The 27,146-nt window shown below is 37.8% G+C and overlaps 1 protein-coding gene across 5 annotated transcripts in view; it reads left to right on the top strand.

Annotated features, from left to right (window-relative positions):
- The window catches only part of DPYD (dihydropyrimidine dehydrogenase), a 735,717-nt gene that overhangs the window by 98,297 nt on the left and 610,274 nt on the right, over window positions 1–27,146 (top strand). For all 5 annotated transcript variants that reach the window (XM_070746537.1, XM_070746536.1, XM_070746535.1 and 2 more), the window contains one exon: window positions 19,532–19,614. In XM_070746537.1, coding sequence (XP_070602638.1) covers window positions 19,532–19,614 — 83 coding nt within the window. The remainder of the gene's footprint in view (window positions 1–19,531; window positions 19,615–27,146) is intronic.

Below are 27,146 nucleotides of genomic sequence, written 5' to 3'. Positions count from 1 at the left end.
GGGGCAGGATTAGACTGGGAAGTATAAAAGGCAGGAAAAAGCCATTTTAATTTGCACTTCAGATCACAGAGAAGGAGAAGAAGGTAGTGGCCCGCGCGCCTAACGGCGCGCGAATCATATAACTATAAACCAAAATCAGCAAAGTTTGGTAGCAATAGGGGTTGTTGATTTTCCTGCTAAGTACTTGTATTTCAATACATTGTTAAGATGACTGGCTTGGTGCAGTGTAACATTTGTTTGGCTGTTGTCTTCCGTAGCACCTTGTGGAACTTGGGGTACTGCCCTCTTTGCATAAGGACATCTAGGTTAGATGGCGAGATCTCTAGATTGCAGTCCTTAGTTTGTAGCTTGCAGTCAGAAGTGGAAAGATTGTCCCAGCCACGTGCTGTAATGCAGCCATGTGTCCAGCCTCCACTTCCACAGCGCCCCCCGAGGAGGAGGGCTGTGTGGACAACTGTCGGTTCAGGAAGATTGCGTGCAGTTGAGCAAAAACATAGCAATTTTGGTCTCTCTGTATCGAATTCCTATAGTGTTCTTGCGGATTTAAATAGTAAGGATGTTGGAGATATTAGCAAGGTCCCTCAGGCAGAGAATGAGGGGATGTTCAAAGGGGAAGTTGTCGTAAATGTCACCAAACCATCAAGTACAGTTAGTAGAAATAAAAAGAGGACACATTTTCTTGTGGGTGATTCGACCGTTAGAGGTGTTGATTTGGGACAGAGCAAGGATGTGGTTAAGGTGCTGAGGTGTCTCCCAGGGGCCACTGCCAGCAGGGACAGGAGGCGGATTACAAACATTGTTAAGACTGTGAGTAAAGGTAATAACGTTGATGTGGTGGTGCATCTTGGCACAAATGATTTGTCCCAGAGAAATGTTAATGTAGTAAAAAGAGATTTTCAATGTCTAAGTGTGGAGCTGGGTAAAATAACTGATTCAGTGACTTTCTCAGAGGTGTTACCGGTTTGTGGCCAAGAGGATAAAACAATGTGTATCAGAGAGTTTAATGTGTGGTTAAGGCAGTGGTGTAAAGCTGAAGGTTTTGGCTATGTAAGTCATGATGTCAGTAGGTGGTCTAATAGGGAGTTGTTTAAGAGGGATGGTTTGCATCCATCATACAGAGGTACCCAGGTGCTCGGTGAGGAATTCAGAACTTTTTTGGACAGGCATTTAAACTAGGTAAAGGGGACAGAGATGTAACTGATGTGGGTGATTTCTGTCCCCGACCAATGAGGATAAAGCAGTTTTTGGAAGCTTATGAAAAGGGAGCTGCAAATAATATAGATGTAGTTGATGATAAGGGGCAAACTAATAACGAAAATAATGTTCTTCGGGTAATGTGCACCAATGCTCGAAGCTTGAGCAACAAGCTCTGTGAATTAATGGCCATAATATCTAGAGATAATTTGGACCTGGTTGCCATAACTGAGACATGGTTTAAGGATTCTAATGAATGGGAAATATCCATACCAGGATATACACTGTATAGGAAGGATAGAATAGAGAGAAGGGGAGGTGGAGTAGCCATTTATATTAAAGAAAGTCTAAAAACAACACTAATTCAAAATACGTGTCAAGATCTAGAGACTCTCTGGATTTGCATGCAAAATAAAGAAGGTTCTGTCATTAGAATTGGGGTGATCTATAGGCCTCCAGGACAATCCGAGGAATATGACAACAAGATGGTGGATGAAATTACCCAAATGGCAGTAAAGGGAGATATTGTGGTTATGGGTGATTTCAACATGCCTGATGTTGACTGGAATATCCCCAGTGCCCTTACATGCAAAAGTAAGAATATAGTAGAGGCCTTTACAGGAGCAGCTCTGGCACAGCTGGTTAAGACACCAACTAGAGGGGAGAATATTCTAGATTTAGTTTTTACGAACGGGAATTGGGTTTCAGATGTCAAGGTGGGAGAAAATTTAGGTTGCAGTGACCATCTATGTTTGTGGTTTGATGTAAAAACTCATTGTGAGCAATCCTATAATGCAACCAAAGTATTGGATTTCAGAAAAACAAATTTTTATGCAATGGGAGAATATTTAGATAATGAATTAAAGGGGAGGGATAAAATGGCAGGAGCGAGCATCCAATGGACTGTATTAAAAAAGGCCATCTTAAAAGCCACTGGACTGTATGTAAGACAAATAACTAAAGGTAAAAGGAAGAAGAAACCGCTATGGTTTAGCAATGAGGTAAGGGCTATAGTCAATGAAAAAAAGGCTGCCTATAGGAGGTATAAAGAGTCTGGAAGTATAGCTGATAGGGAGGTATATAAAATGAGGCAGAAGGAGGCGAAACAGATAATATATGCTGCTAAAGCCTCAAAAGAGGAAGAAATTGCCAAATCTGTAAAGAAGGGGGATAAAACCTTCTTCAGATATATTAATGATAAGAAGAAGAAAAACTGCGGCATCACGAAGCTTAGTACCGGGAATAATACATGCATTAATGGGAATAAGGAGATCGCTGACCATTTCAATAGCTACTTCTGTTCAGTTTTCTCAAAAGACACCTTACAAAATAATACTATAGAGGGATATAGCATTGCTTCCAGCTGTACGGATTCAGCTCCAGTGATCTTAGAAGCCGATGTCTTAGAAGAACTTGAACGATTAAAGATAAATAAGGCAATGGGTCCAGATGGCATCCACCCCAGAGTTCTTAAAGAACTCAGATCTGTCATTGCTACCCCCCTGACTGATTTGTTTAACCAATCCTTGTTAACAGGAGAAGTTCCTGAGGATTGGAGAATGGCCAGTGTTGTGCCTATTCACAAGAAGGGCAGTAGAGAAGAAGCTGGTAACTACAGGCCAGTTAGCTTGACATCAGTTGTAGTTAAAATGATGGAGACTCTACTCAAAAAGAGGATAAATCAGCACCTAAAAAACAATAACTTATTAGACCCAAATCAGCATGGCTTTACTGAAGGCAAATCATGTCAGACTAATCTCATTGATTTCTTTGACTATGTCACAAAGGTGTTGGATGAAGGTGGTGCCGTGGATATTGCCTACCTGGACTTCAGCAAAGCCTTTGATACGGTTCCACATAAAGAGCTGATAGATAAATTAGTGAAGATTGGACTTAATCCCTGGATAGTTCAATGGATTTGCAGCTGGCTGAAGCGTAGACATCAGAGAGTTATTGTTAACGGCGAGTATTCTGAGCAGAGTCAGGTTACAAGCGGTGTGCCACAAGGATCTGTTCTGGGTCCTATTCTTTTTAATATATTTGTGAGTGACATAGGGGAAGGTTTGGTAGGGAAGGTTTGCCTATTTGCCGATGACTCTAAAGTGTGCAATAGGGTTGATATTCCTGGAGGCGTCTGTAATATGGTAAATGATTTAGCTTTACTAGATAAATGGTCTAAGCAATGGAAACTGCAGTTTAATGTTTCCAAATGTAAAATAATGCACTTGGGGAAACGGAATCCTCAATCTGAGTATTGTATTGGCAGTTCAGTGTTGGCAAATACTTCAAAAGAAAAGGATTTAGGGGTACTGATTTCTGACAGTTTCAAAATGGGTGAACAGTGCAGTCAGGCGGTAGGGAAAGCAAGTAGGATGCTTGGCTGCATAGCTAGAGGTATAACAAGCAGGAAGAGGGAGATTATGATCCCGCTATATAGAATGCTGGTGAGACCACATTTGGAATACTGTGTTCAGTTCTGGAGACCTCACCTACAAAAAGATATTGACAAAATTGAACGGGTCCAAAGACGGGCTACAAGAATGGTGGAAGGTCTTAAGCATAAAACGTATCAGGAAAGACTTAATGAACTCAATCTGTATAGTCTGGAGGACAGAAGGAAAAGGGGGGACATGATCGAAACATTTAAATATATTAAAGGGTTAAATAAGGTCCAGGAGGGAAGTGTTTTTAATAGGAAAGTGAACACAAGAACAAGGGGACACAGTCTGAAGTTGGTTGGGGGAAAGATCAAAAGCAACATGAGAAAATATTATTTTACTGAAAGAGTAGTAGATCCTTGGAACAAACTTCCAGCAGATGTGGTAGATAAATCCACAGTAACTGAATTTAAACATGCCTGGGATAAACATATATCCATCCTAAGATAAAATACAGAAAATAGTATAAGGGCAGACTAGATGGACCATGAGGTCTTTTTCTGCCGTCAGACTTCTATGTTTCTATGTTTCTATGGACAAAACAGGTCATATGAATTAGTTTTAAAAAACACTCACATTTCTTAAAGTAAGTAACATTTTCATGTTACAGTAGCAACATTTAAAAAAAATTCGAATGTCCATTAGTTTTTCGTTTGAAGGCCCCAAAACATGAGAAACTATTTTCTGATGATTTCATTTCACGTTTAAGTTATTTTTCAGGTTTCTTAGTCCTGTTAAATCCATTGATTCTTTAAAATTGGACATTCTAGTTCTTCATTCCATAGTTGAAGTATATAATTAATAACTGTTTTATATAATTAATACTATTTTTGTTACATAATTTTATACAATAATGAAATATATGTCATTTTTAATATTTTTAGCATTTTTGCATATCACAATAATTATCTGTATTATCTGTATATTTTCACTGCTCTGTAAAATGTTTTGATGTGCTTAATTCTCATTACCAAAGTCTAGTATGGTGTCCTATATTAGCAGACCTCGGTTTCCTTTTTATTTCTGACTTTGTAATTGTGTCTTTTTACATTTGATTTGCTATCATAACCCTGTTGATTTGTTTGGCTTGGTATCATAGAGCATTACACAACTGTTAATAGAGATAAGATGCAAATATAGTATAATTAGTTCATCACAGTAAAAACTTTTAGACCTTATCGAGACCCATAGGAAATAATTTGGCAGAAAGCCACCAGAAATGCCTGCCCACCCTCAGTGCTCGGGCTTTCATTTTCTTTTTAATTGCTGCTCAAAATTTGGAATTAATTTCTTTTTATCTTCTTGGATAAAAGTATCACAGAGTCAAACTCAATGTGATAAATGTGTGACTTTGGTTGAATATTGCTCCTCCTCCATAATTTAAGCTATGCTTTTAATACCCTATATATTTATTTATTTATTGCTTCATTGGGAAGCAGTTAAATGCATTGTATCATGACATAGGCACATTATATTAGATCAAAATAATCTCTCCTAAAATTATAAGTAAGTAACCTCATCACAGCTCCAACTATCTCAGAGTTTTTTTGTGAGGGACTGAATGAGTCAAAATCAGCCAGAGAGACTAAATTTTGCATCTAAAACAGTGTTTCCCAACCTTGGTAACTTGAAGATATCTGGACTTCAACTCCCAGAATTCTCCAGCCAGTGCTGGCTGGGGACTTCTGGGAGTTGAAGTCCAGATATCTTCAAGTTGCCAAGGCTGGGAAACACTGATCTAAAATATTGTTCTGTACAGTATTTATTTATTACTCTATTAATGTATCATGGGGAACCATGAACCCCGGTGTACTAAATTATGTGTATTAACAATACACTCATGTTTATAAGTCTATGTAGATATTCAGTAATCCAAGTCATTGTTGTCCCAAAGGTGTTTTTTCAAGAGGCAACTAGACTTTATGTTTTTTCTTGGATTTAACTGTAGAATGTCAGCTTCCATTTATTTATTTATCTATATAAATAAAGTCCAAGGGAGTGTAACGGTTCCTATGAATATCACTTTGAAGATTCCAGATTCTCTTGGTATCTGAATTGTGGTTAATTATTTTCACTCAACCCAGGATAAGAAGCTGGTTTCAAGCTAAGATATTAAGAATTAGGTGTGCATGGAAATCAACACTGGCTAACTGGCACATGTGACTTTACATTGTTGTGAATAGATTATGATAAAAATAACAAATGTAATGCTTTCACTGACTTAAATACAAGGTTTGCCAATGAATTGCACAAAGACGAAAATTTAACCTATGACAACAACAAATACTGTACTGCATTTGTAGTGAAAAGAATGAAACAACTGACCATTTGTTCAGTGGCTGCAGCAATGTTTCAAAACTGGCTACAAGCAATGTCTGACCAGTTTGCTGGAATTATTCATTGGGATTTTGGCAGAAGTTTGGATTTTCTGTAGTAAAAATTAATGGGACTACCAAATTGAGAAGGTTTTGTAAAACAGTAGTGTTAAAATCTTATTTGATTTTAGTACATAAAAGACATTGAAAATATGAAAATTTGGTTTATTGGTGTTACTACCCTGTTTCCCCGATAGTAAGACACCCCCGATTGTAAGACGTATCGGGGGTTTCAGGGGGGTCGGCTAATATAAGCCGTACCCCGAAAGTAAGACATATGTCTTACTTTCGGGGAAACACGGGGGTATTGCCGCCTCCCTCTCATCTAGCTGCGCGCCGCCTCCTGCCCACGTCCGCACCGTCTCCCTCTCCATACGTCGCCGCGTCTGCCACCTCCCTCTGATCTTAATGAGCGCCGCCTTCTGCCCACTTCCGCGCCGCCCCCCTCCATACGTCACCGCGTCTAAATGTTAATTTTATGGTTAAAACAAAAAATTCGACAATTGTTTTCCAATATAAGACATACCCCGAAAGTAAGACATAGTGGGGCTTTTGGGGATAAAAAGAAAGTAAGACACTGTCTTACTTTCGGGGAAACACGGTATATTAGATGATGCAAGGATTGAGAAAACTAAATTGGAAAATTATTACAAAATACCAGGACTTTCAGATCAAAGCTGAATGCTTATGGAAAAGGAAATCTACTGTTATATCAACCAGGAGCCTTGGAGCAATATCTAAAGGACTCCCTTGATATTTGAAAATTTTGAATTTATCAGACTTGGAGATCCTAATTTTACAAAAAAAGCTTGGAATTGCCTTTATTCTCAGACACTACCTTAATATTTTCTAGGTCCTCGGTTAGGGCCTGAATTATTACATTTTCACCGGTGTACTGTGAATTTAATTTAAGATTACCTACCCAAACTTTTTATATATAATTTATGCAACTCACCCAGTGGGGATGATGAATGAACAGGATCTTGTGTCCCTGTTCAATCTGCCAATGATTAAACACCATTTCTTTTATCTGGATGATGACAGCTCTTCAAATCTGCTATTCAGATTTGTCGTGCATCTTTGGCTATTAGTTCTATTTTAATTTAATGAAAAAAATGCTTTAGATGTTATTTCAAAGAAGAAGACAGTGAAATGATGAAGTGAAATAGGTTTTCCTGTGTGTATTCTTTTAAACTTTTATAATGATATTTCAAGCAATAGGTCACTGATTTTCCTCATAATTATGCCGACTATCAGATATGTAAATGTCTTCTTAGCAGGAGTGAATATATAATCCAGATTCTAAAGATTGGGGATATTTACAGTGAGCAATAGGTAGAGCTAGATAACAGAATTAGGTTAGTGTTTACGGTGGAGATTCGTGACTAGTGGAGCTTAGAGAATGAATATCTCAGAGAAGAAGAGATTGTGAGATTGCATATGCACTCTCTGAATAGCTGTTCTTCATTGCTAGACCTCATGAACCAAGATTTTATGCTCTGTTTATGACTCAAGCAGTTGGGATACCTTCTAAGCTCACAGTTGTAATGCAGACTTTTATTAGTAGAAAGATAGACCAAGCTATATTACTTAATCACCTTTGGACTTATTTTTTACTGTTTTGGAAATATAACATCAGGACAGCAACTTTTTATTGCATTCACTGGGTCAGTTTCTTTCATTTTAAGGAAAGAAATTTTAAATATGACTTAGAATTTTTTATAAAAAATAAACTGGACTAATGTTCTAGAATCTAGATGGATTTGGAATACAAATTTAAAATTAGTTACCAAAATTCTTCCTCTGGGAAAATTTGGATGTTTGAGGTCTGTGGAAAAACATCATGACAGGATGGAACTATGAAGGTTGGACACCAAAGAGAATTAGAAGAAAATAAATATTACAGTTAGAGGAGGATATTTAAATTTGACTTGCTAACAAAGAATGGAACAAGATACTTTAACACTAGATGTTTTGAAGAATATTTTTGAACAATGGACTCACAAATTAATCTCATATTGTAGACAAATGTAATATTAATGATATCACAGAAGAAGAACAAAGTATATTAGATAAGATTGAAAATGATTTGTATTAAACCAGAAGAGTGATTTGTGTAACTTGTACTATGTACAAAAGATACCTGTTAAAGTCTTGAAGGGTTCTCTGACTAGTTCTCTGACATTGGACAACACCCCCCCCCAAATCAAATTCTATGATATTATTTGAAGTAATTAAAAACTATGATAGTTGAAACTACAGAGAAAGAATATAGGGTTGATTTGTTTGATCAAGGTTGAAATAGTTATATAGTTACTTCTGATAAGTCTTAAATGTATTTTTTCTAATGAAGAATGGATAACAAGGCTGTAGGATTTTGTTTAAAGTTAAGAGATGAGGTATAGGATGGGATGGTGTTAAGTTACTAAAAGTGATTAAACTACTTGTGATTCTTTATATACTTTCCTTTTTTTCTACATTTTTTCTTTGTATTCTTATAGCTTGCATTTTCTAATTGTACTCTTAAGTAAAATTATTACATAATAAAGGAGGGTTATTGTGTAAGATCAGCATTGTAGCTGATTGCTAACAGTCTCTTGGAATGCCACCAATATGCTTTCAAATTCTCTGCATTGATCATGTAGTCCAGAGGTCGGTTCCTATAGTGTGGTCTGGTGCGCCGCTCCAGTAGTGTCCCGCTGATTATGCAATTTTAGCACGATGGCTCCGGTGCTGTCCTTGCTGGACTGTGCACACCGCCATCTTTTTTTCCCAATTTTCGGCCAATTTTGAAAATCAAAATTGCATGAGGAGATGTGTGTGCGCACACATATCCTGCACTTTAGTGAAACATTGCAATGCGTACCAGTAGGAGGAGGTAAGAGTAAGCCGCCCCTGATGTAGTTGTAGCCAAGGCTTTATATTTGTCTGGCACTATTGCTCATTATATTAGAATTGCATGTTTTATAAGTTTAAAACACTTTTGAATGGTATGTTCTAGAGAAGTTTTCTTTTCAATAATTTTGAAATAATCCATGCATCTATCCACAACTTCATTAATTGTACAATGTCTCTATACTTGTGTGTCCCTTTAAGCAATTTAATATTGTTCCATGGAAACAGACTTGTATTCTATCTGCAAAGGATACAGAAGGATGACTATTCTTCTCTTGTCCCATTGCAAAGAATGAATTTTATATTATCAATGAAAAGTATAAAACATATTAGATTAAACATGGGACAGAATTAATGTGTAGTTTAGTTTTTTTAAAATTGCCTTTTAAATTCCTTGAAAAAAAGATGAAAGGAAAGAACTGCTTACATAGGCGGGATTGAAATAGTCTTTGCTGATTTGGTAATAATGTCTTAGCAATGTCAGTAGTGTAGCCTGATGTTTAATGGTGTGTATTAAAATGTCTGTAGCATTATCTCAAAAATTATAACAAGCTAATTTTGACGTTAGCTGGACAAGTTGATAAGGGCTTTTTAATAAAGTGATATAAGGAAGCTTGGGTAATTATTTTTCATTCATGTTTGTCTTTTAAAGAATTGAGCTATCTGTCACAATTTCACAATAGCCAGGCTGAGGGTTTCATTAGGAAATGGATGCAGGATTGGCAGAGAGGCTGACATTATGTAAATATATAAGCATTAGATTTTTCTCAACAGAACATGCTTAGCACTCATAGTGGACCATAAGTCTAAATATTATAAAGCATAATAAAAGGTAAATAAGAGAATAGAAACAAGACATCCATTGGATATTTCTTAATTGTTTATTTAATGGTTGTGGAGATGTTTTAATATTGTCAACGGATAAGGCTTGGGAGATTTTGAATGCCCTTTTTTCTTAAAAAAACAACAACACCCTGATAAATGTCATCTAAGTAAGCTTGCATGATTGAGTGAATTTAGAATATTAGAACAGGCTGCTCAAGGCCAAGTAGCAACTAACTTTGCCTCTTCTCCGTCAGCTAATGACAGAACAATCAAAACTGGCTAATGTTTTTGGGCAGCTAAAGTAAAAATTTGTTAAGTTTCCCCTTTCCTTTCTTGATTGTAAAAATATAGTTGCTTTTTTTCCTAGTTGTTCTTAAGAATTACAATTGCCTGAAGGCACTGTATTTGGTTAATAAAAAAAAACAAAGAGAAAACAAACAAAGCCCAAAACCTCTCTTCAGAGAACTTTTAAAATTAAATTTAACTGCTAACTTTAAAAATATTGCTCCTATTAACACACTGACTGTTGTACTTGTCTGACTTTGTATCTTGGTTTATTGATGTATCATGAGTGCAGCAGTACACTACTTAGATGTGCTAGCTGGTGGAATGGAGGCCACACTATATCGCAGGGGTGGGCAATTAATTTTGCCATGGGGCTGCATGAGAAATTGAAATGGTTTTAGAGGGCCAGATTAATATAATTAATTCAGTTCTACCCAATGCTGTATATTATTGGGTAGAATTGAGTTAATTATATTATAATTATAAATTAATTGCCCACCCCTTCCTTCCTTGTTCCCTCCATTTCTCCTTCCTTCCTTCCTTCCTTCCTTCCTTCCTTCCTTCCCTCCCTCCCTCCCTCCCTCCCTCCTTCCTTCCTTCCTTCCTTATCCAGATGGAGAGAAACTTCTGTCTCTCTCATTTTCTCTGCCTTTTATTTCTGCTTTTGGGTAGTTCTTTACTTCTCTTTCAAAGTACAGTTGCCTCTCTTCAACTGACCTACATTGTCAGTTGAAAAAACATAGTGGAGGCTTTGCCTAAAAGTAGCTTTGGATTCCTCTTCTTCCTCCTTCTCCTCCCTCCCTTTCTTCCTCCATGTCTCCTCCCTCCCTCCTTCCTTACTTCCTTCCTTCCTTCCTTCCTCCATTTCTCCTCCCTCCCTCCCTTCCTTCCTACCTACCTCCATGGGCTGCCCTTTGCCCAGGTCTGCTATATTGGCTTGCAGGGATAGTCTCTATCTTGGTTAATGTTATTAGCCTATTTAAGGAGTAAGAGCAAATTGGAGAAACAGGGCTTCCCAGGTTCTGATGTTGAAATTCAAGAAACAGTAGGCTACCAGATACCTGCAGATGAGGTTATGTAATAAAATAACTTTCTGGACGATGAGCTTGCAGTTCTGGAACAGATAGATCAAGGGTGTCAAATTGGATTTCTTTGAGAGTTGGATCAGCATTATAGTTCTCCATGGACGGTCTGGAAGGGTGTGATGGGATAGATTCCTCCTGCAGCACCCTGCTGGCCAAAATGGGACACGGTGGCTGAACACAGCTCCCCCCACACCTTGATTTAAGCCTGGATGCCCTCTTGTAATACCCTGCCGACCATAACAGGCGCCAGATTTTCAGGCTGGTCAGCTTCCTGCAGCACTTTGCTGCTTAAAAAGCGGGGGTGGGGGGGACACACATGCCCCATTTTTGCCAGCAGAGTGCTGTAGGAAACTATTCAGACTGAAAACATATGGCCCCCGTGGCCCATTTTTACTGCCAGAGGCACTGCGGGTGGGTCCTTTGCTATTTCCAGGCCAGATTTAAGCACCCTGAGTTTGACAACCCTGAGCTAAATAGTTGGCTACCTGTTGCAGAAGCAAAACAGAAGGCTGAGATACTTGACTTGGAGCCTAAGTCAGAAATGATCCTTGATCCTCAGCTAGGCAGAAACATAAAGGAAGTAGAACAAAAATTGTAGAAAAAAAGAGTCATGACAAATATTATCCCTGATAACTAGATTTTAATGAATGATGGTCAATGATACTGCACAGGGATGTTTGTAACCAGATGACACAGTGCAGATGGACTGATAAAATGTTTATATTTGAGAAATAAAAACAACAACTTTTTATTTAAAAAACCCCTAGATTTTGGATTTATCTGTGTGGAACTTCTGCTTCTGAAGGAAGTTTGTTTGATTTTCTTGAACTCCTACAATGAGGAGGTTTGCAGCTGCAGTAAACAACTTTTATCTAAGTCTGATTTCCTTTACTGTATTTAAAGTAATACAATGTATTTATGTAATGTAATCAAAAAGAAACAGTCGTTTAAGATTTAATAAATCAAAGGAAATGGAGAACAATTTTGATGAAACAATAAACATGTTTTGGAACTGCTTGAAGATCTTAGTAGGTATGCATTTTATATGTTGTTCAAAATTAAACTGATAAAATTATTTTGGAAGAAACTAAAGTTAGAGAATCTTAAACAGAGTGTTTTAAAGATCTGTATGGGAATCAGAGTCATATGTCAAAGAACAGAAATGGAACAGTTGTTCTGACTATAAAAGTTCAAGAACAATAAGGCTGAAAAGGTGGAGATAAATGCAGCAAGAATGATGAAAAGTTTTTAAATTCCTGTTGTAGAAGATGTAACTGAAGAAATTTTTTTGTCTGTCTGTCTGTCTGTCTGTCTGTCTGTCTGTCTGTCTGTCTGTCTGTCTGTCTATCTATCTATCTATCTATCTATCTATCTATCTATCTATCTATCTATCTGATTGGACTTATATGCTGCCCCTTTCTGAGGACTCGGGGCAGCTTACAGCATATAAAAGTATAGAATACAAAATCAAATTCAAAGTCCAATATTAAATAATTTAAAAACCCAATTAATAATTTTAAAAACCCATTTACAAACCATACACTCACACTCATACCCCAATCAACTTCAAATTAGTGGGCGGAGCAAATTTTTAAAGCTCAACGGCCTCAGGCCTGCCGGCACAAGTGAGTTTTATACGGGGGTTAATTTGTAAGTACCGAAGAAGATGTTCAGAAAAATTGAACACATTTGTGAAGATCAATAGAGAGTTGTAGTTGTGATATATGTTTTACAAAGTCATTAAAAACTGTACGGCTGTGATAAATAAAGTTTGTTTCAAGTTTGTTGATTTAAAGTACAAATTATAGAGTATTTTGTGATTATGCAAGTGATACTTGGTTACTTATTTTGTGGTAAGACCAATATATTGTCAACACTAATTAGATAATGCATGAGAATAAATGCAATGCTATCTTTAGCACTGATGTTGCCTTAGTGGAGATATAAATGTGTATGTTATAATGTTCAGTGAATGTTGGGTAGACTGAATTATGTAATGGGAAATACAAATCTAAACATTAATATATGAATCAGCGGTGTATAAAAATAGCTGTGACCAGAAAAATTAATTGAACAGTTGCAAAATTATTCCTTCATTTATTAGATTTCTGGATTTAAGATTTCAAGATAGACATACTCAATATTTGTTTTCTAATTTTCCCCTAGCAATAGCCTTGTGAATAAAATTTGGTTAAGAAGGAATAATAGTAATAGTCACTCAAGGAACTTGTGAGGATGAGCTATTTTTAATCCAACATTTTTAAGTGGTTTTATAGTTGCTGTGCGCCAACCAGAGTTGGGCAGCCATATAAATTGGATGGATGGATGGATGGGTCAACCAATATTTTAACCATTACACAGGTAGCCCTCAACTTATGACCACAATTGAGGCCAACATTTATCTTGCTAAGGGAGATTTTGACCCATTTTACGACTTTTCTTACCACATTTGTTAAGTGAACCACTGCAGTTCTTAAATTGGTAACCCAGTTGTTATATGATTCTGTTTTCCCCATTGACTTTGCTCGCCAGAAGGTCACAAAAGGGGACCACATAATTCCAGAACAGTGCAACTGTGATAAATGTGAGTCAGTTGTCAAGCCTCTAAATGTAAAACACCTGACCACCTGACAATGGTCAGAAATGTGAAAAATTGGCATAAATCACTTTTTTCAGTGCCATTGTAACTTTGAACAGTCACTAAATGAACTGTTGTAATTCGAGGACTACATGTATTCTTATTTGACCTATACATATGTAATGAAGAATAGAGGTAAAACTGGCCATGCTTTTGCTTTCTCTTTTTTGCCTCATGATGGCTAACAAAGGTCTCACCCATACAATTTTTTGCAGCTGCCTCCTTGAAAAAAGAGGAGAGCTGTAGGAGGGCTTGATTCAACAGGAGCAACAGGAAGAGGAGGAAAAAAACCGAACAAACTAGAGAAATGACCTTTAAGGCAGGCAGGACCAAGCTGGAACATGTGGGGAAAAAGGAAGCTGCAGAAACCAGGGTGGAGGCCTGTGCTATTGTTAAAGAAAAGTGGGAGAGGTTACAAAGTGTTTGTGTTTGAGATGGGTTCCTCCCAATTTGGACCGGTTCGCCCGAACTGGTAACAAACCACTGGTGATGTCATGATGATGTCACAGAACCAGTTCTGTTGCTGCCAGTCTGTGGACCCCGCCATCTTTTGTTTGGAATTTTATATTTTGGATTTTTTCTTCTTATGCGCATGAACAAAAGCTGAGTTTCCGGCACTCTGCATGTGCCGCCATCTTGTTTTTTGGGGGATGGGAATTTTTTGAGAGTTTTTAGCACTGCACATGTGGGCGACCATGAGGCGTGGCCACGTGGCACAGGAAGAAGCAAACGGATGGTGAGGTAATTTAGAACCCATCCCTGGTTTGTATGAATGTGTGCGATGCAGAATGGCCAAGCAATTGGGAAATAGTGGAGAAGAGGAATGTGTTGGCAAATATAACAAAATAAGCTTTTTTTCAAGGGGATGTGGGAGGTCTTAATGATGACAGAAAGCCAGTTGTGAGTGAAAGTTTCAGGGTATTACAAACTCCAAGAAAGAAGTCTAAGCCAAAAATATAAGGATGGGAGAGAAAGTGATTAGTCTCTCCTACTTTAAGGATGCCAAGTAATTACTGTAGAGGAGACAGACGAGGTCTCTGAATTACAACCAGTCAACATCTAGACATGCCTTCATCCCCCCAGTCATCACCCCATTAAGGAGACAGAAGGCAGCTCACCCTCTAGTCTGCAAAGCAGCTGTGACAGAAAAGGACCAAGCACAAGTGTGGCTTCTAAAGTGTCAAGCAAGAGTAAATCAGAAAGGGTCAAGCTGGAGCAGGCCAAAGAGGAGACCTCATGCTAGGAAGCTAAACCTGGAAATGCTAATAGAGATGGAGCTAGAAGCAAAGCAAAGCCACTACAGGATGGTTGAACTCAGATTAAAAAGTTGACAACAATAGAGGCAGGCAGGACTGGTTGTTGATAGTATCAATAATTGCGACCAGGGAACAGCTAAAACATAAAATGCAATTTTTATACAGATTACAGGCTAGAAATGTGAGAATGTTAGACTGTTACAGAAAATAAGTAGGGAGGTAAGAATGGAAAATAGTTAAGAATAGTAAAATGGAATTGGATTCCAGACTGGAAGTAAATTAGGAACATAGAACAGTTTGGAAGATTAAGCCTCTAAAAATAGTAGAGCCAGGGTAGAAATGTTGACTGTAAATTAGAAAGCAGTAAGTATTCTTTCTTTTGTAATAAAAACAATATTACTCTGTAATCCCCATTACCAAATGACTGTGGCGTAAATAAAAAAGTGACTAAGCAATATGAAAAAAAGTTCACAGAGCTGTGCTGGTCATTTAGTGAGATTGAATGAAGATCAACTTTTAGAATGAGTATATGAAGGAAGAGTGAATGGGATATAAGAAGAAAGAAATTGTTAGGTGAAACAGATAAGATTATGAAAAAGAGGATACACCTTTAAAGGGAAAAAACCTGAAGCAGTCCATGGATGTGATTAAATGATAGATTCCAAGTACTGGAAGGTATCAAGATGTTCAGTGGTGTATTGTTATAAATAAGTCTTAATTAGTTTTCGTTTTCTTATCTCGTGCCTTTAATTTCTTTGGGCTAATCATATCTTTCCTTTTCTTCGCTTTGTATTACACTCTGCCCCACTCCTCCCAGAAAGTAATACAGTGATCCCTCGAGTTTCGCGATCTCGATCTTCGCGAAACGCTATATCGCAATTTTTCCACCCGATGACTTCACTCTCTTCCTTCCTTTCTCATCTTTCTTTCTCTCTCTCTTTCTCTATCTTGCTTCTTCCTCTCTCACACTCTCTTCCTCCCTCTCTCATCTCTTTCTTTCCTTCTCTCTCTTTCTCTATCTCTCCCCCTCTTGCTGGCGGGCGGTGGGCGGGCGAGCGGGGGCATCAGCGAGGAGCCGGGGTTTCCCCTTTGCGTGGGCGGCTGGGAAACCCCGATCTTCGTCTGCTCGTTGCTGCTGCGCCGAGCAGATCAGCTGCTGGGCGCCCGAAGGAACCTTCCCTGGGTCTTCCCGGCCGCCCACGCAAAGGGGAAACCCCGCTCCTCGCTGATGCCCGCCGCTCGCCCGCCCGCCAGCAAGAGGGGGAAGACCCAGGGAAGGTTCCTTCGGCCGCCCAGCAGCTGATCTGCTCGGTAGCGCAGCAGCAGCGAGGAGCCGAATCGGGGTTTCCCCTTTGCATGGGCGGCGGGGAACGCAAACTCCACCATCTACGCATGCGTGGCCATAGAAAAAAGGGCGCGCATGCGCAGATGGTGTTTTTACTTCCGCAACCCTACATCGCGAAAAATCGATTATCGCGAGGGGTCTTGGAACGGAACCCTCGCGATAATAGAGGGATCACTGTATAACACTTCTTACCTTGCATTTCCTAGTTATTTGTGCAGTTGTAGTTTGCTTGACATTAATAATGCCTCAATTATGAAAAGGAACACTGCTATTGGCCTTGAAGGAGGCTATGGTGTGCCTTCTCCTTTAGAGGATCTTCCTGGGTTGAGAGAGGTTAGAAATTATTACTTGATCTCCAACCTTCCCGTTTTGGTTGGTATGGTAGATTCCATTTATAAGGATCTACATGAGTGTAACTCATCCACCCTTGTTCCTTTATCACTCTTTAAAACTTTTGATACAATCATGATATCTTTCTATAAGTATTAAGTGATGCTACTTCTTCCGCTGCAGGGGGAGTTCCTATTAGTGGCACTGGGAGAGGACAGGTTAGGCCAGTAGATGCTCCTTGATGATGTTACAAGTTCAGTCCTTTTCACTATTTAACATTGTCACCAAGCCAGGGGTGAGTTCTACTTACCTTCCCCACTTGTTCACGTCATGACAGAAGTGCACATTTTGCACACGCTTGCTTGCTTTGCTGGTGCATGTGCACTCTTTCCTGGAAATGACCCTCTGCACATGTGCAGTAGCTTTTACGCATGAACAGAGAGGTTTTTATTGCAATCCGCATCGACTGAAGGAGTGGTTCAGAAGCGTGGACCACCAGTCATCACTGCCGGGTTGATGAGTGGTGCCGAATTTCCGCTACTGATTCTAAAGAACTGGTCTGAACCACCAGCCACCCAGCATTGCAAGAAGCCACTAAAAGAGGTTTAACAATGTCTGGTTGGTGAAGTTTTTGATGTCCTCCTGGAGGCTATGAGGGCTTTAATGGGGGACCGCAGGCTTGAAATCTCTTAAATTTAAACCCTAGGTCAGTGATGGCAAACCTATGGCACGGGTGCCACAGGTGGTATGCGGAGCCATATCTGCTGGCATGCGATCTGTTGCCCTAGCTCAGCTCCAACGTGCATGTATGTTGTGGCCAGCTGATATTTGGCTCACACAGAGGCTCTGGGAGGGCATTTTTGGCTTTCAGAGAGCCTCCAGGGGGATGGGGAGGGCGTTTTTACCCTCCTTCAGCTCTAGGGAAGCCTTTGGATCCTAGTGAGGGCAAAACACGAGGCTATTGGGCCCACCAGAAGTTGGGAAACAGGCTATTTTCGGCCTCCAGAGGGCCTTCGAGGGGCAGGGGAAGCTGTTTTCGCCCTACCCAAGCATTGAATTATGGGTGTGGGTGCATGCGCGATAGCAGGCACACATGCTTTTTTGGCACTCGAGGGGAAAAAGGTTCGCCATCAGTGCCCTAGGTAGATGCAGTTATATGGGGCTCTCTGCTTTACTGGCGTCTCTTCATGGGATGGAATACCGCTGACTTGGGTGTTCTTTTGTATTTGTGGCTATTTCCAGGGGAAATAAGAGAGTATTTTTCTGAATGTGATCTCACTGAAGTCAGTTCCTATCCAGAAAGAAAATGTTAAGATTGGTCTGGTTCCGGAGGAACTGCAGAAACCTCCTAGCTGCTTTGGGTGAATAAGGCTTTTTTGAAGAGGTATATTTAAGTGCAAAATTCAAACAACAAGACTACAGCATTGTGAACATTTAGGTCATTTCTACGCTAACAATTTATCATATCTTGTGGATGATTGGAGTCCATAACTAACTCAATCAAAAGGAATCCTGAAATGCACCTTTTATCTTTCTTAAGAAGCACTTGGCGAGAAAGGAAAAGTTGAAGAATATAGAGAGGATGAAGCTACAGAATACCAAATTAGAAATCAGAGCAGGAATCATAATGAAAAGAGGGAATTTATTAGAATTTGCTTTTTTTTTTTAAGCATCAGCGAGATCTTTGGGAAGAGAGAAATCATTTTAAATTTGGCTCCTTAAATTTCTGCTGTTTTGTTTATTAACAGGATCAGGTTGTATTTGCGTTTTGGTTTGGGGATGAGGGACAAAGTCTAGAGTACGTGATTTCATGATGTGGTTCTATAACTTATGGTTTGGAATTAATTGCATTTGCTTGGGGAAAATGCTGTATTAGCCACTACAGAGATTTCTCACAACTTGTGCCCCTTGAGAACAACTAAGTGTATCATAATGTTAGTTGTGTGGTAGATATGTTGAACCTCCTTACAGGTCTTCAGCTGTGATATGACAATAACTCCAAACCCATTAGATAACCCAGATATTGCTGCTATCACTCAGACTAATCTTGCAAATAAGATTTGTCTAGTAAATACTTTATTAGTTTCAGCAGCCCATTTAGAGATAATAACTTCTGGAGCCTTTGTTTAATACATTTGAAATGTTAACTATAACTTCTACCTCGAGCTGTAATAAAACATAACAACCAAGGGAGATGCAGCAAAATTTTGGTGCGTTTGCCACCAAGATCTAGATTGCGAATTTTTTCCAAGCACATCTGTTCTAGGCAAAGAAGACTAATTTGACCCATTAGCCATTATTGAAACACATTTTCCTCTTTTTTTCCTATGGTTTGTTGATGATAATATTTGATGAAGCTTGGACTTTCATATGCATTTTGGATTGTGTAATCTGGTTATAAAATTTTCCTGTGATGTTAAAGAATGATTGATTATATTTCTTCTGCATATAGTACATATATGTAATTTAGCAGAACTATTTGATGGTTGTGCCCTTTGCTGTTTTACATATAGAAAAATATGTACACACATTATGAAGAAATTTTTATCCCCCCCCTTTATAAAATGTTGATAGAGGGTTGTCATGGCAACCATACAAATTTCACCTGTACTTTGTTGCTGAGTTCACAGTGTCATTTTTAATTACTGCTATGCAATTAAAAGCAAAAATGAGTAATTTGTGTGAATATGTAATCAATATAATCAGCTATGTTTGCACTGAGCATGAATGCAGGCAATTTAGCCCACTAGAATGATGGATTTGCCCAACACTACTTTTTGGATTTGGAAACGCTACTTTTTATGCAGTCTTATGTTTGCATTATATTGCTTTATGCTATTATTATTATTACTATTATTATTGCAGAACTGTGAGAAACTGGAAAATAATTTTGATGACATCAAGCACACGACGCTGGGTGAGCGTGGAGCCCTTCGAGAAGCAATGAGGTAAGTCTGGGTCACCATAGCAACAGTCACAGATGTGGTAAAGAAAGAGTCATTCTTCATTACTGTGGGAACAAATGAGTTCATTGCCACCATTCAGGCCTATTCTCTAAGGTATTAATTTGTCAGCAGAGAGGCTTCCCTTGAGGCTGTACTTCGGTTTTGAAGCTGCGTGAATGCTAAGCCTCCCTACACACTAAAAAACGTAAATGTTTAATTTGTTACGAAAAATGCTTAAGGGGTGCCTCGTTTTATATTTAGAATAAACTGTGTGAATGAAAGAAAATTATTCATCTAAATTGTGCAAGTATTAAGGAAATTGTACAGTGGTTCTCTAAAAACAACGTAGTTAGCAGTTGCTCTTAATTTGTATTTAATTCTCACCAAACAGCAGCCTGTATAATTTCTTTTTCTATTAGTCTTTAATGGGATTATACCACTGTATGTTAAAATGAATGACCTCCTTCTTGAAAAGGGGGGAGGCTGTTTGTTTTCAACTTTTGGAACCAATGGCTTTTCACAGTTCTATTTCTTCACTCAAATCCCTCATGCCCAGGAGTAGGTGGTAAGATTGCAGTCCTGCTACAGTCCTTCACAGATGTTCTGCATATTTATTGGTGCAAATGTTTACAATTGCAGGATTCTTTCTGTTTTTGCAATCCAAGGGATGATGTAGATTTCCTATTTTAAGAAGTAGAAAAAAATGTTTCAGGTTTAAGAGAAAATGTAAACCTATGCTGAGAATATTTTGCACTGATGTGATTCTGGTAGTATTAGCTGCACTCATTTTAAAACAATTACAGCTGTCTCTGTAACTGATTTGATAGTAATACTGTACTATAGTTAATCATTAAGTAATAAATAAATAATAAATCCCACTGTTAATCTAAGTAATAAATAAATAATAAATAATAAATCCCACTGTTAAAATATCTGCTTTTTTTCTTCTGAATATAGCACTTTGTTTAATGTGAATGATTAGGGTGGGTAGCATCAGATTTAGAAGCGATAGGGCTTCTTTTAAACCTGACATGAGAATAGTATTACAGCAGACCTTTGTGAGAAGTTTTGAAAATATGACACCTTTTAGAAGCTATTTAAGTCTTTTTCTCCCCAAATATTAAAAATGTTTGGTGTCATATTAAATTCAGCAAACTATATGAGAACTACACTTAAGCTTAGGAGAAAAGCAGGGACTGATAAGAAAATTCGAGATCGGATCTACATATTCTGAATCAATATGTTTGGCTGTGGGAAGAACTTGAAACATAATTCGGAGATCTCCAAACAGGTTTCCTAGCATTTATTAGCTTTTAATTTGTTGTGTTTGGAAATTCCTGAACTATATTTGAGAAGTATTTGTTTACTTTTGAAGCTAATTTGCAAATTTGAGATGTAATGATTAATTCTGGTTGAGCATCAAATGAGTATAAAAATCACAAGAGAACCTAGCAATCAGAAAAGCAGCTTTTATAAAATAAAACAATTACAGTATGATTCCTTGGCACTTATTTTTACTTACTAGTATTAACAGAAAAATTAAATAAGTTCAGATAAGAATGGTTGAAACACTACTTCACAGCTGCTTATAAATACAATTTTGTTTTCTTTCCTGAAAAATCAAAAAGTAGAAAACTTTTTATACAGTCCTAAAAGTGCAACCAAATTTAATTTCTGACATTAATATGGTAATTATTTCAGAACTTCTTTTATATTTTATTGTCTTGGGGCAAGAGAAACATTGAGTTGTTCAATGTTCAATGTCTTGTACAAAGTAATCAGTAATGGGGAAAAACAGGCTGCAAAATTTCTGACAGCTGCATTATTTAGTCTCACAAAGTGGGGAATGTGCATTTCAGAATGTATGATCATCCACAGCAAATAAACTTGTGCTATAGTTGTAATCCGGCAATTCAATTTTTGAAGGGGAAACAAAGGGGAAAAGTACATGCACAGAAATTATTCATAACACTACAATTTTTTTTCTATCGGGGAAGCAAATGTTTTAATTGCTATAGAGCATAAAAAACAATATTAATATTTTGGTCTGAATATTTCATTGGTCTGGCTCCCTGCAACAATAGAAACATAGAAACATAGAAGACTGATGGCAGAAAAAGACCCCATGGTCCATCTAGTCTGCCCTTATATTATCTCTTGTATTTTATCTTAGGATGGATATATGTTTATCCCAGGCATGTTTAAATTCATTTACTGTGGATTTATCAACTACATCTGCTGGAAGTTTGTTCCAAGGATCTACTACTCTTTCAGTAAAATAATATTTTCTTATACTGCTTTTGTTCTTTCTCCCAACTAACTTCAGATTGCTTCCCCCTTGTTCTTGTGTTCACTTTCCTATTAAAAACACTTCCCTCCTGGACCTTATTTAACCCTTTAACATATTTAAATGTTTCGATCATGTCCCCCCTTTTCCTTCTGTCCTCCAGACTATACAGATTGAGTTCATTAAGTCTTTTCTGATACGTTTTATACTTAAGACCTTCCACCATTCTTGTAGCCGTCTTTGGACCCGTTCAATTTTGTCAATATCTTTTTGTAGGTGAGGTCTCCAGAACTGAACACAGTATTCCAAATGTGGTCTCACCAGCACTCTATATAGCGGGATCATAATCTCCCTCTTACTGCTTGTTATACCTCTAACTATGCAGCCAAGCATCCTACTTGCTTTTCCTACTGCCTGACTGCACTGTTCACCCATTTTGAGACTGTCAGAAATCACTACCCCCAAATCCTTCTCTTCTGAAGTTTTTGCTAACACAGAACTGCCAATATAATACTCAGATTGAGGATTCCTTTTCCCCAAATGCATTATTTTACATTTGGAAACATTAAACTGCAGTTTCCATTGCTTTGACAATTTATCTAGTAAAGCTAAATCATTTACCATGTTACAGACACCTCCAGGAATATCATCCCTATAGCACACTTTAGAGTCATCGGCAAATAGGCAAACCTTCCCTACCAAACCTTCCCCTATGTCACTCACAAACATTAAAAAGAATAGGACCCAGAACAGACCCTTGTGGCACACTTCTTGTAACCTGTCTCTGCTCAGAATACTCGCCATTAACAATAACTCTCTGATGTCTACACTTCAGCCAGCTGCAAATCCATTGAACTATCCAGGGATTAAGTCCAATCTTCACTAATTTATCTATCAGCTCTTTATGTGGAACCGTATCAAAGGCTTTGCTGAAGTCCAGATAGGCAATATCCTCCGCACCACCTTCATCCAACACCTTTGTGACATAGTCGAAGAAATCAATGAGATTAGTCTGACATGATTTGCCTTCAGTAAAGCCATGCTGATTTGAGTCCAATAAGTTATTGTTTTTTAGGTGCTGATTTATCCTCTTTTTGAGTAGAGTCTCCATCACTTTAACTATAACTGATGTCAAACTAACTGGCCTGTAGTTACCAGCTTCTTCTGTACTGCCCTTCTTGTGGATAGACATTTGAAGACAAAAGGATCCTGTGCTTTAAGCAGTTTAAGGGAAGAGTTTAAGTACTGTATAACATTTTCTTGATAACATCTTCGGTCCAAAAGTCATCTACTGTATTTGCTTAAAAATGTCATATAATAAAAGAGGCAGGTTTTAAGTTCACAATATGACACACTTTCTAAGTTTTTCCCTATTATCTTGCTCTCAATATTTTTCAGTCAGACACAACTGAGAAATATCTCTGGCATTTTTACCTAAATAGAGCTTAATTACTTACAAAAAAAATTGCTTCGATTGTACTACAGACCAAGAATTTTGCCCAACTCTAACTGGAAGCACTGAAGGTTATATCCTAGTGAGTCCCCTAGTGGTGAAATCCATTTTTCTTTACTATTGGTTCTGTGAGCGTGGCTTGGTGGGTGTGGCTTGGTGGGCATGGCAGTGGAAGGATACTGCAAAATCTCCATTCCCACCCCACTCCAGGTGAAGGACACTGCAAAATCTCCATTATCTCTCCACTCTGGGGCCAGCCAGAGGTAATATTTGCCGATTCTCCGAATCCCTCAAAATTTCCGCTACAGGTTCTACAGAACCTGCTGGATTTCACCCCTGGAGTCCCCTTCGTATATTGTCAAACTGAATTTATAAACTGTAACAGGATGCAATACTGACAACAGAAGTTCTAAAGCATTAAAATGCTTATGTATTATTAGTAGACTTGCAATATTTATTTTGTATTAATTGCACTTTTACATCCCTTACATGGGCTGTTAATATAGCAGTATGCATATGCTAGAATATTTGTGTGCTTTGTTTTCTGATCTGTTGTTTAAAAATATAGACAAGACAGTCAATGTAGCTTTCAGGTAGAAAACAAGGCAGTTTTCAGTTGACTAATAATTCATAGTCAACGTATTCTACAATGGTAGCTCTCCCTAGGGCCTTAAAAAGTAATAGCACTGTCTTAAGTATATTTAAAGTATAAATCAAGAAGCCCATGAAAGTCTTGTTTTGAGCTTGATTGCAAGATTGATATTTGATGAAATCATCTCCTTTATCCACTGGTGACAAAGAATGTTTATGTCAAGTTGTTTTTCCAACTTTTATAAGGCTTATAAGATTCTATAGGCTTAGGTGGTGCTGTACTTTATATTGTCTGAGAGTTCATCTGTAATTTCTTGAGGTTTTTTTCAGTTGGGAATTTTAATTTACTTTGTGAGCTACAGAGATAAATTGGAGAGCAAGCTTTTCTCCTTAGAGAATACTATAGCGGAGGGGGATTATGGGAGTGTAGAGAGATATGATTTCCCCTGAACATTCCTTCAATCACTTGTCTCAAATAAACCAAAATTGTTTAATTTTAACTGACCTAAGGTTACATATTATACATGGCCAGAACTGCCAGTTATAAACTACCGCATGCCGGCAAAATGCCCATTGAAGTGTGCTTCAACTTGCAGACGTGTTTAACAATTGCACCGGTGTAAATAAAAGAAAGTCTAACTGGTGAATCCCTGGGATTCGAGTGAGCATGGGAACTCAATAATATTAACAATGGATTTTAAAATTTATTTTAAGCTTGGCATTTTTCTGCATTATCTGACCTAATGGCATGTTTTATCCATAGTTGTGTATTTTGCTGCTGTGCTTCATGTATTTTGCAGAATTGCCATTTTGTATTGCTAGTAAAACCATCCAGTTTGTTTTCTAATAATTATTGCCATTGATATTGCTGGATTTAGCAATGAAATTGAAGATTTATTCTGAGGACAAAATGCTGGAAAAACCTATAAAATATATACAGTACTGCTCAAAAAAATAAAGGTAAATCAGAATGCTAGTTTTCCAGGTGTTTTTTTGGAAATCTATTATACACTGCTGAAAAAAATAAAGGGAACACTCAAATAACACATCCTAGATCTGAATGAATGAAATATTCTCTTTGAATACTTTGTTCTGTATAAAGTTGAATGTGCACAACAGCATGTAAAATTGATTGTCAATCAGTGTTGCTTCCTAAGTGGACAGTTTGATTTCACAGAAGTTAGATTTACTTGAAGTTATATTGTGTTGTTTAAGTGTTCCCTTTATTTTTTTTGAGCAGTGTATTTTCCTGCAGATTGCTTAGAAAATCTGAAGTCAAAACCTTTAAAGGGAGAATATTTGTAGTTCAGAATTGAAATGAGGAGTCCTTGGTGCTCTCTGAGCTTAGTTGTTTTCTTGCAGATATTTCATTACCCAAACCAGGTAACAAGATGTAACAACCAAGCTCAATGAGCACCAAGAATCTGTGCTCAAAATTTTTTTGTATATAAAAGATGCAAGTATGAAATTCTACAGTTTATTTACTATTTTGTCTTTTTCATTTTAGGCTGCAGTCCTATAGGTAATTTTCCTAGCAAACCTCTAGAGCAGTGTTTCTCGACCTTGGTGGTTTGAAGATGTGTGGACTTCAACTCCCAGAATTCCCGTTGCTGGCTGGGGAATTCTGGAACTTGAAGTCCACACATCTTCAAACCGCCAAGGTAGAGAAACACTACTCTAGAGCAGTGATTTTCAACCTTTTTTGAGCCGCGGCACATTTTTTACATTTACGAAACCCTGGGGCACATTGAGCGGGGAGGGGGGCGCTAAAAAGGTTTGGACAAAAAAATTCTCTCCCTCTCTCTTCCTCCCCTTCACTCTATTTCTTTCTCCCTCCCTCTTTCTCTCCCTTCCTTCCTCTTTCTCTCTCTCTCTCTCCATCCCTCTTTCTTTCTCTTCCTTCCTTCCTCTCTTTTTTGCTCTCTTTCTCTCTCCCTCCCTGCCTCCCTCTATGTCTTTCTCTCTCTCTCCTTCCCTCCCTCTCTTTCTCTCTCTCTCTTGCTTTCTTTCTCTCTCTTGCTCTCTCTCTCTCTTTCTCTCTCTCTTTCTTTCTCTTGTTTCTCTCTCTCTTGCTTTCTTTCTCTCTCTCCCTTGCTTTCTTTCTCTCTTGCTTTCTCTCTCTCTTGCTTTCTTTCTCTCTGAGCTTCGCGGCACACCTGACCATGTCTCGTGGCACACTAGTGTGCCACGGCATACTGGTTGAAAAACACTGCTCTAGAGGATTGTGCTATTCATTTTTGTTTTTGAGCTTTATACTTTTTTATATTACGGTTGAATAATAAATTAATTTCAAGTCCTTTCTCTAAGCCACATTAAATATTGTTTCCATACTAGGATTTGAATGTTCATCAGTGGAAGTGAAACTAACATAATGTGTTTATGCTTATAAATATGTGCTTTTATCAGTGCTTCATAAGCACTTTATAATTCCTGAGTGTCTTTTTTCATTGTCTAAGTCTTTGACAGAATTTTTTCATTAGTAAATTCTATTAATGAAAAATCTCCAACAATATTAATTAATCCTTCTTTCAGGTTCTGCCATTCCCTTTGCTTCCTGGGTCATAAGTAAGATGAATTGACTTTAATATTTTTGTGTAACTTACAGAGGAAATTAATTGGTTATTTCCTTTTAAAAAAAAAATAGAAAAATACTACTCTTTCACATAAAAGAAAGAAAAGAAAAACACTAAGTATAATACATAAATCCCCTCCTCCTCCACAAATAAAGTGGATTATTTCTATTATAGAAGAATTCATTCCTGGAGCTTCCGTTCTGCTGAACTAGAAACAATTAAAAGAAAAGAAGCTATATGGATAAAGTTGTTAATTAAACAATAATCCTTAAAGGAGAGTGTTCCAGCAAGGTGGTTTCCAAAAGTTCTGGAGCGCTGTTTCTTTTATTCACAGCCAGTTAGTTTTAGACTACCACATCCGAAAGATGCCAACATTAGGACAATTTTAAACGTTATTTTTGTGTCACCAAATTCCAAATGAATTTAATTTTATTGTTTTTGAAACATTGTGTTAAAACAAGGGGGGGGGGATCAAATACTGTATCTCAGAAATAATCTTCTTGAACTCCTAATATTGGATTTTCTGTAAAAGTGGTCTTTCAGACAGTCAGACCCTATGCCATTAAGGGCTTTAAGGTAATAACCAGAACCTTGAATTATACCTGGAAGTCATTAAATTAATGATTGTACT

The sequence above is a fragment of the Erythrolamprus reginae genome, chromosome 3 (genome assembly GCF_031021105.1).
Source record: "Erythrolamprus reginae isolate rEryReg1 chromosome 3, rEryReg1.hap1, whole genome shotgun sequence".
Classification (NCBI taxonomy): domain Eukaryota; kingdom Metazoa; phylum Chordata; class Lepidosauria; order Squamata; family Dipsadidae; genus Erythrolamprus; species Erythrolamprus reginae.
The sequence above is the reverse complement of the archived record's forward strand: the minus strand, read 5'-3'. Positions and strand labels throughout refer to the sequence as shown.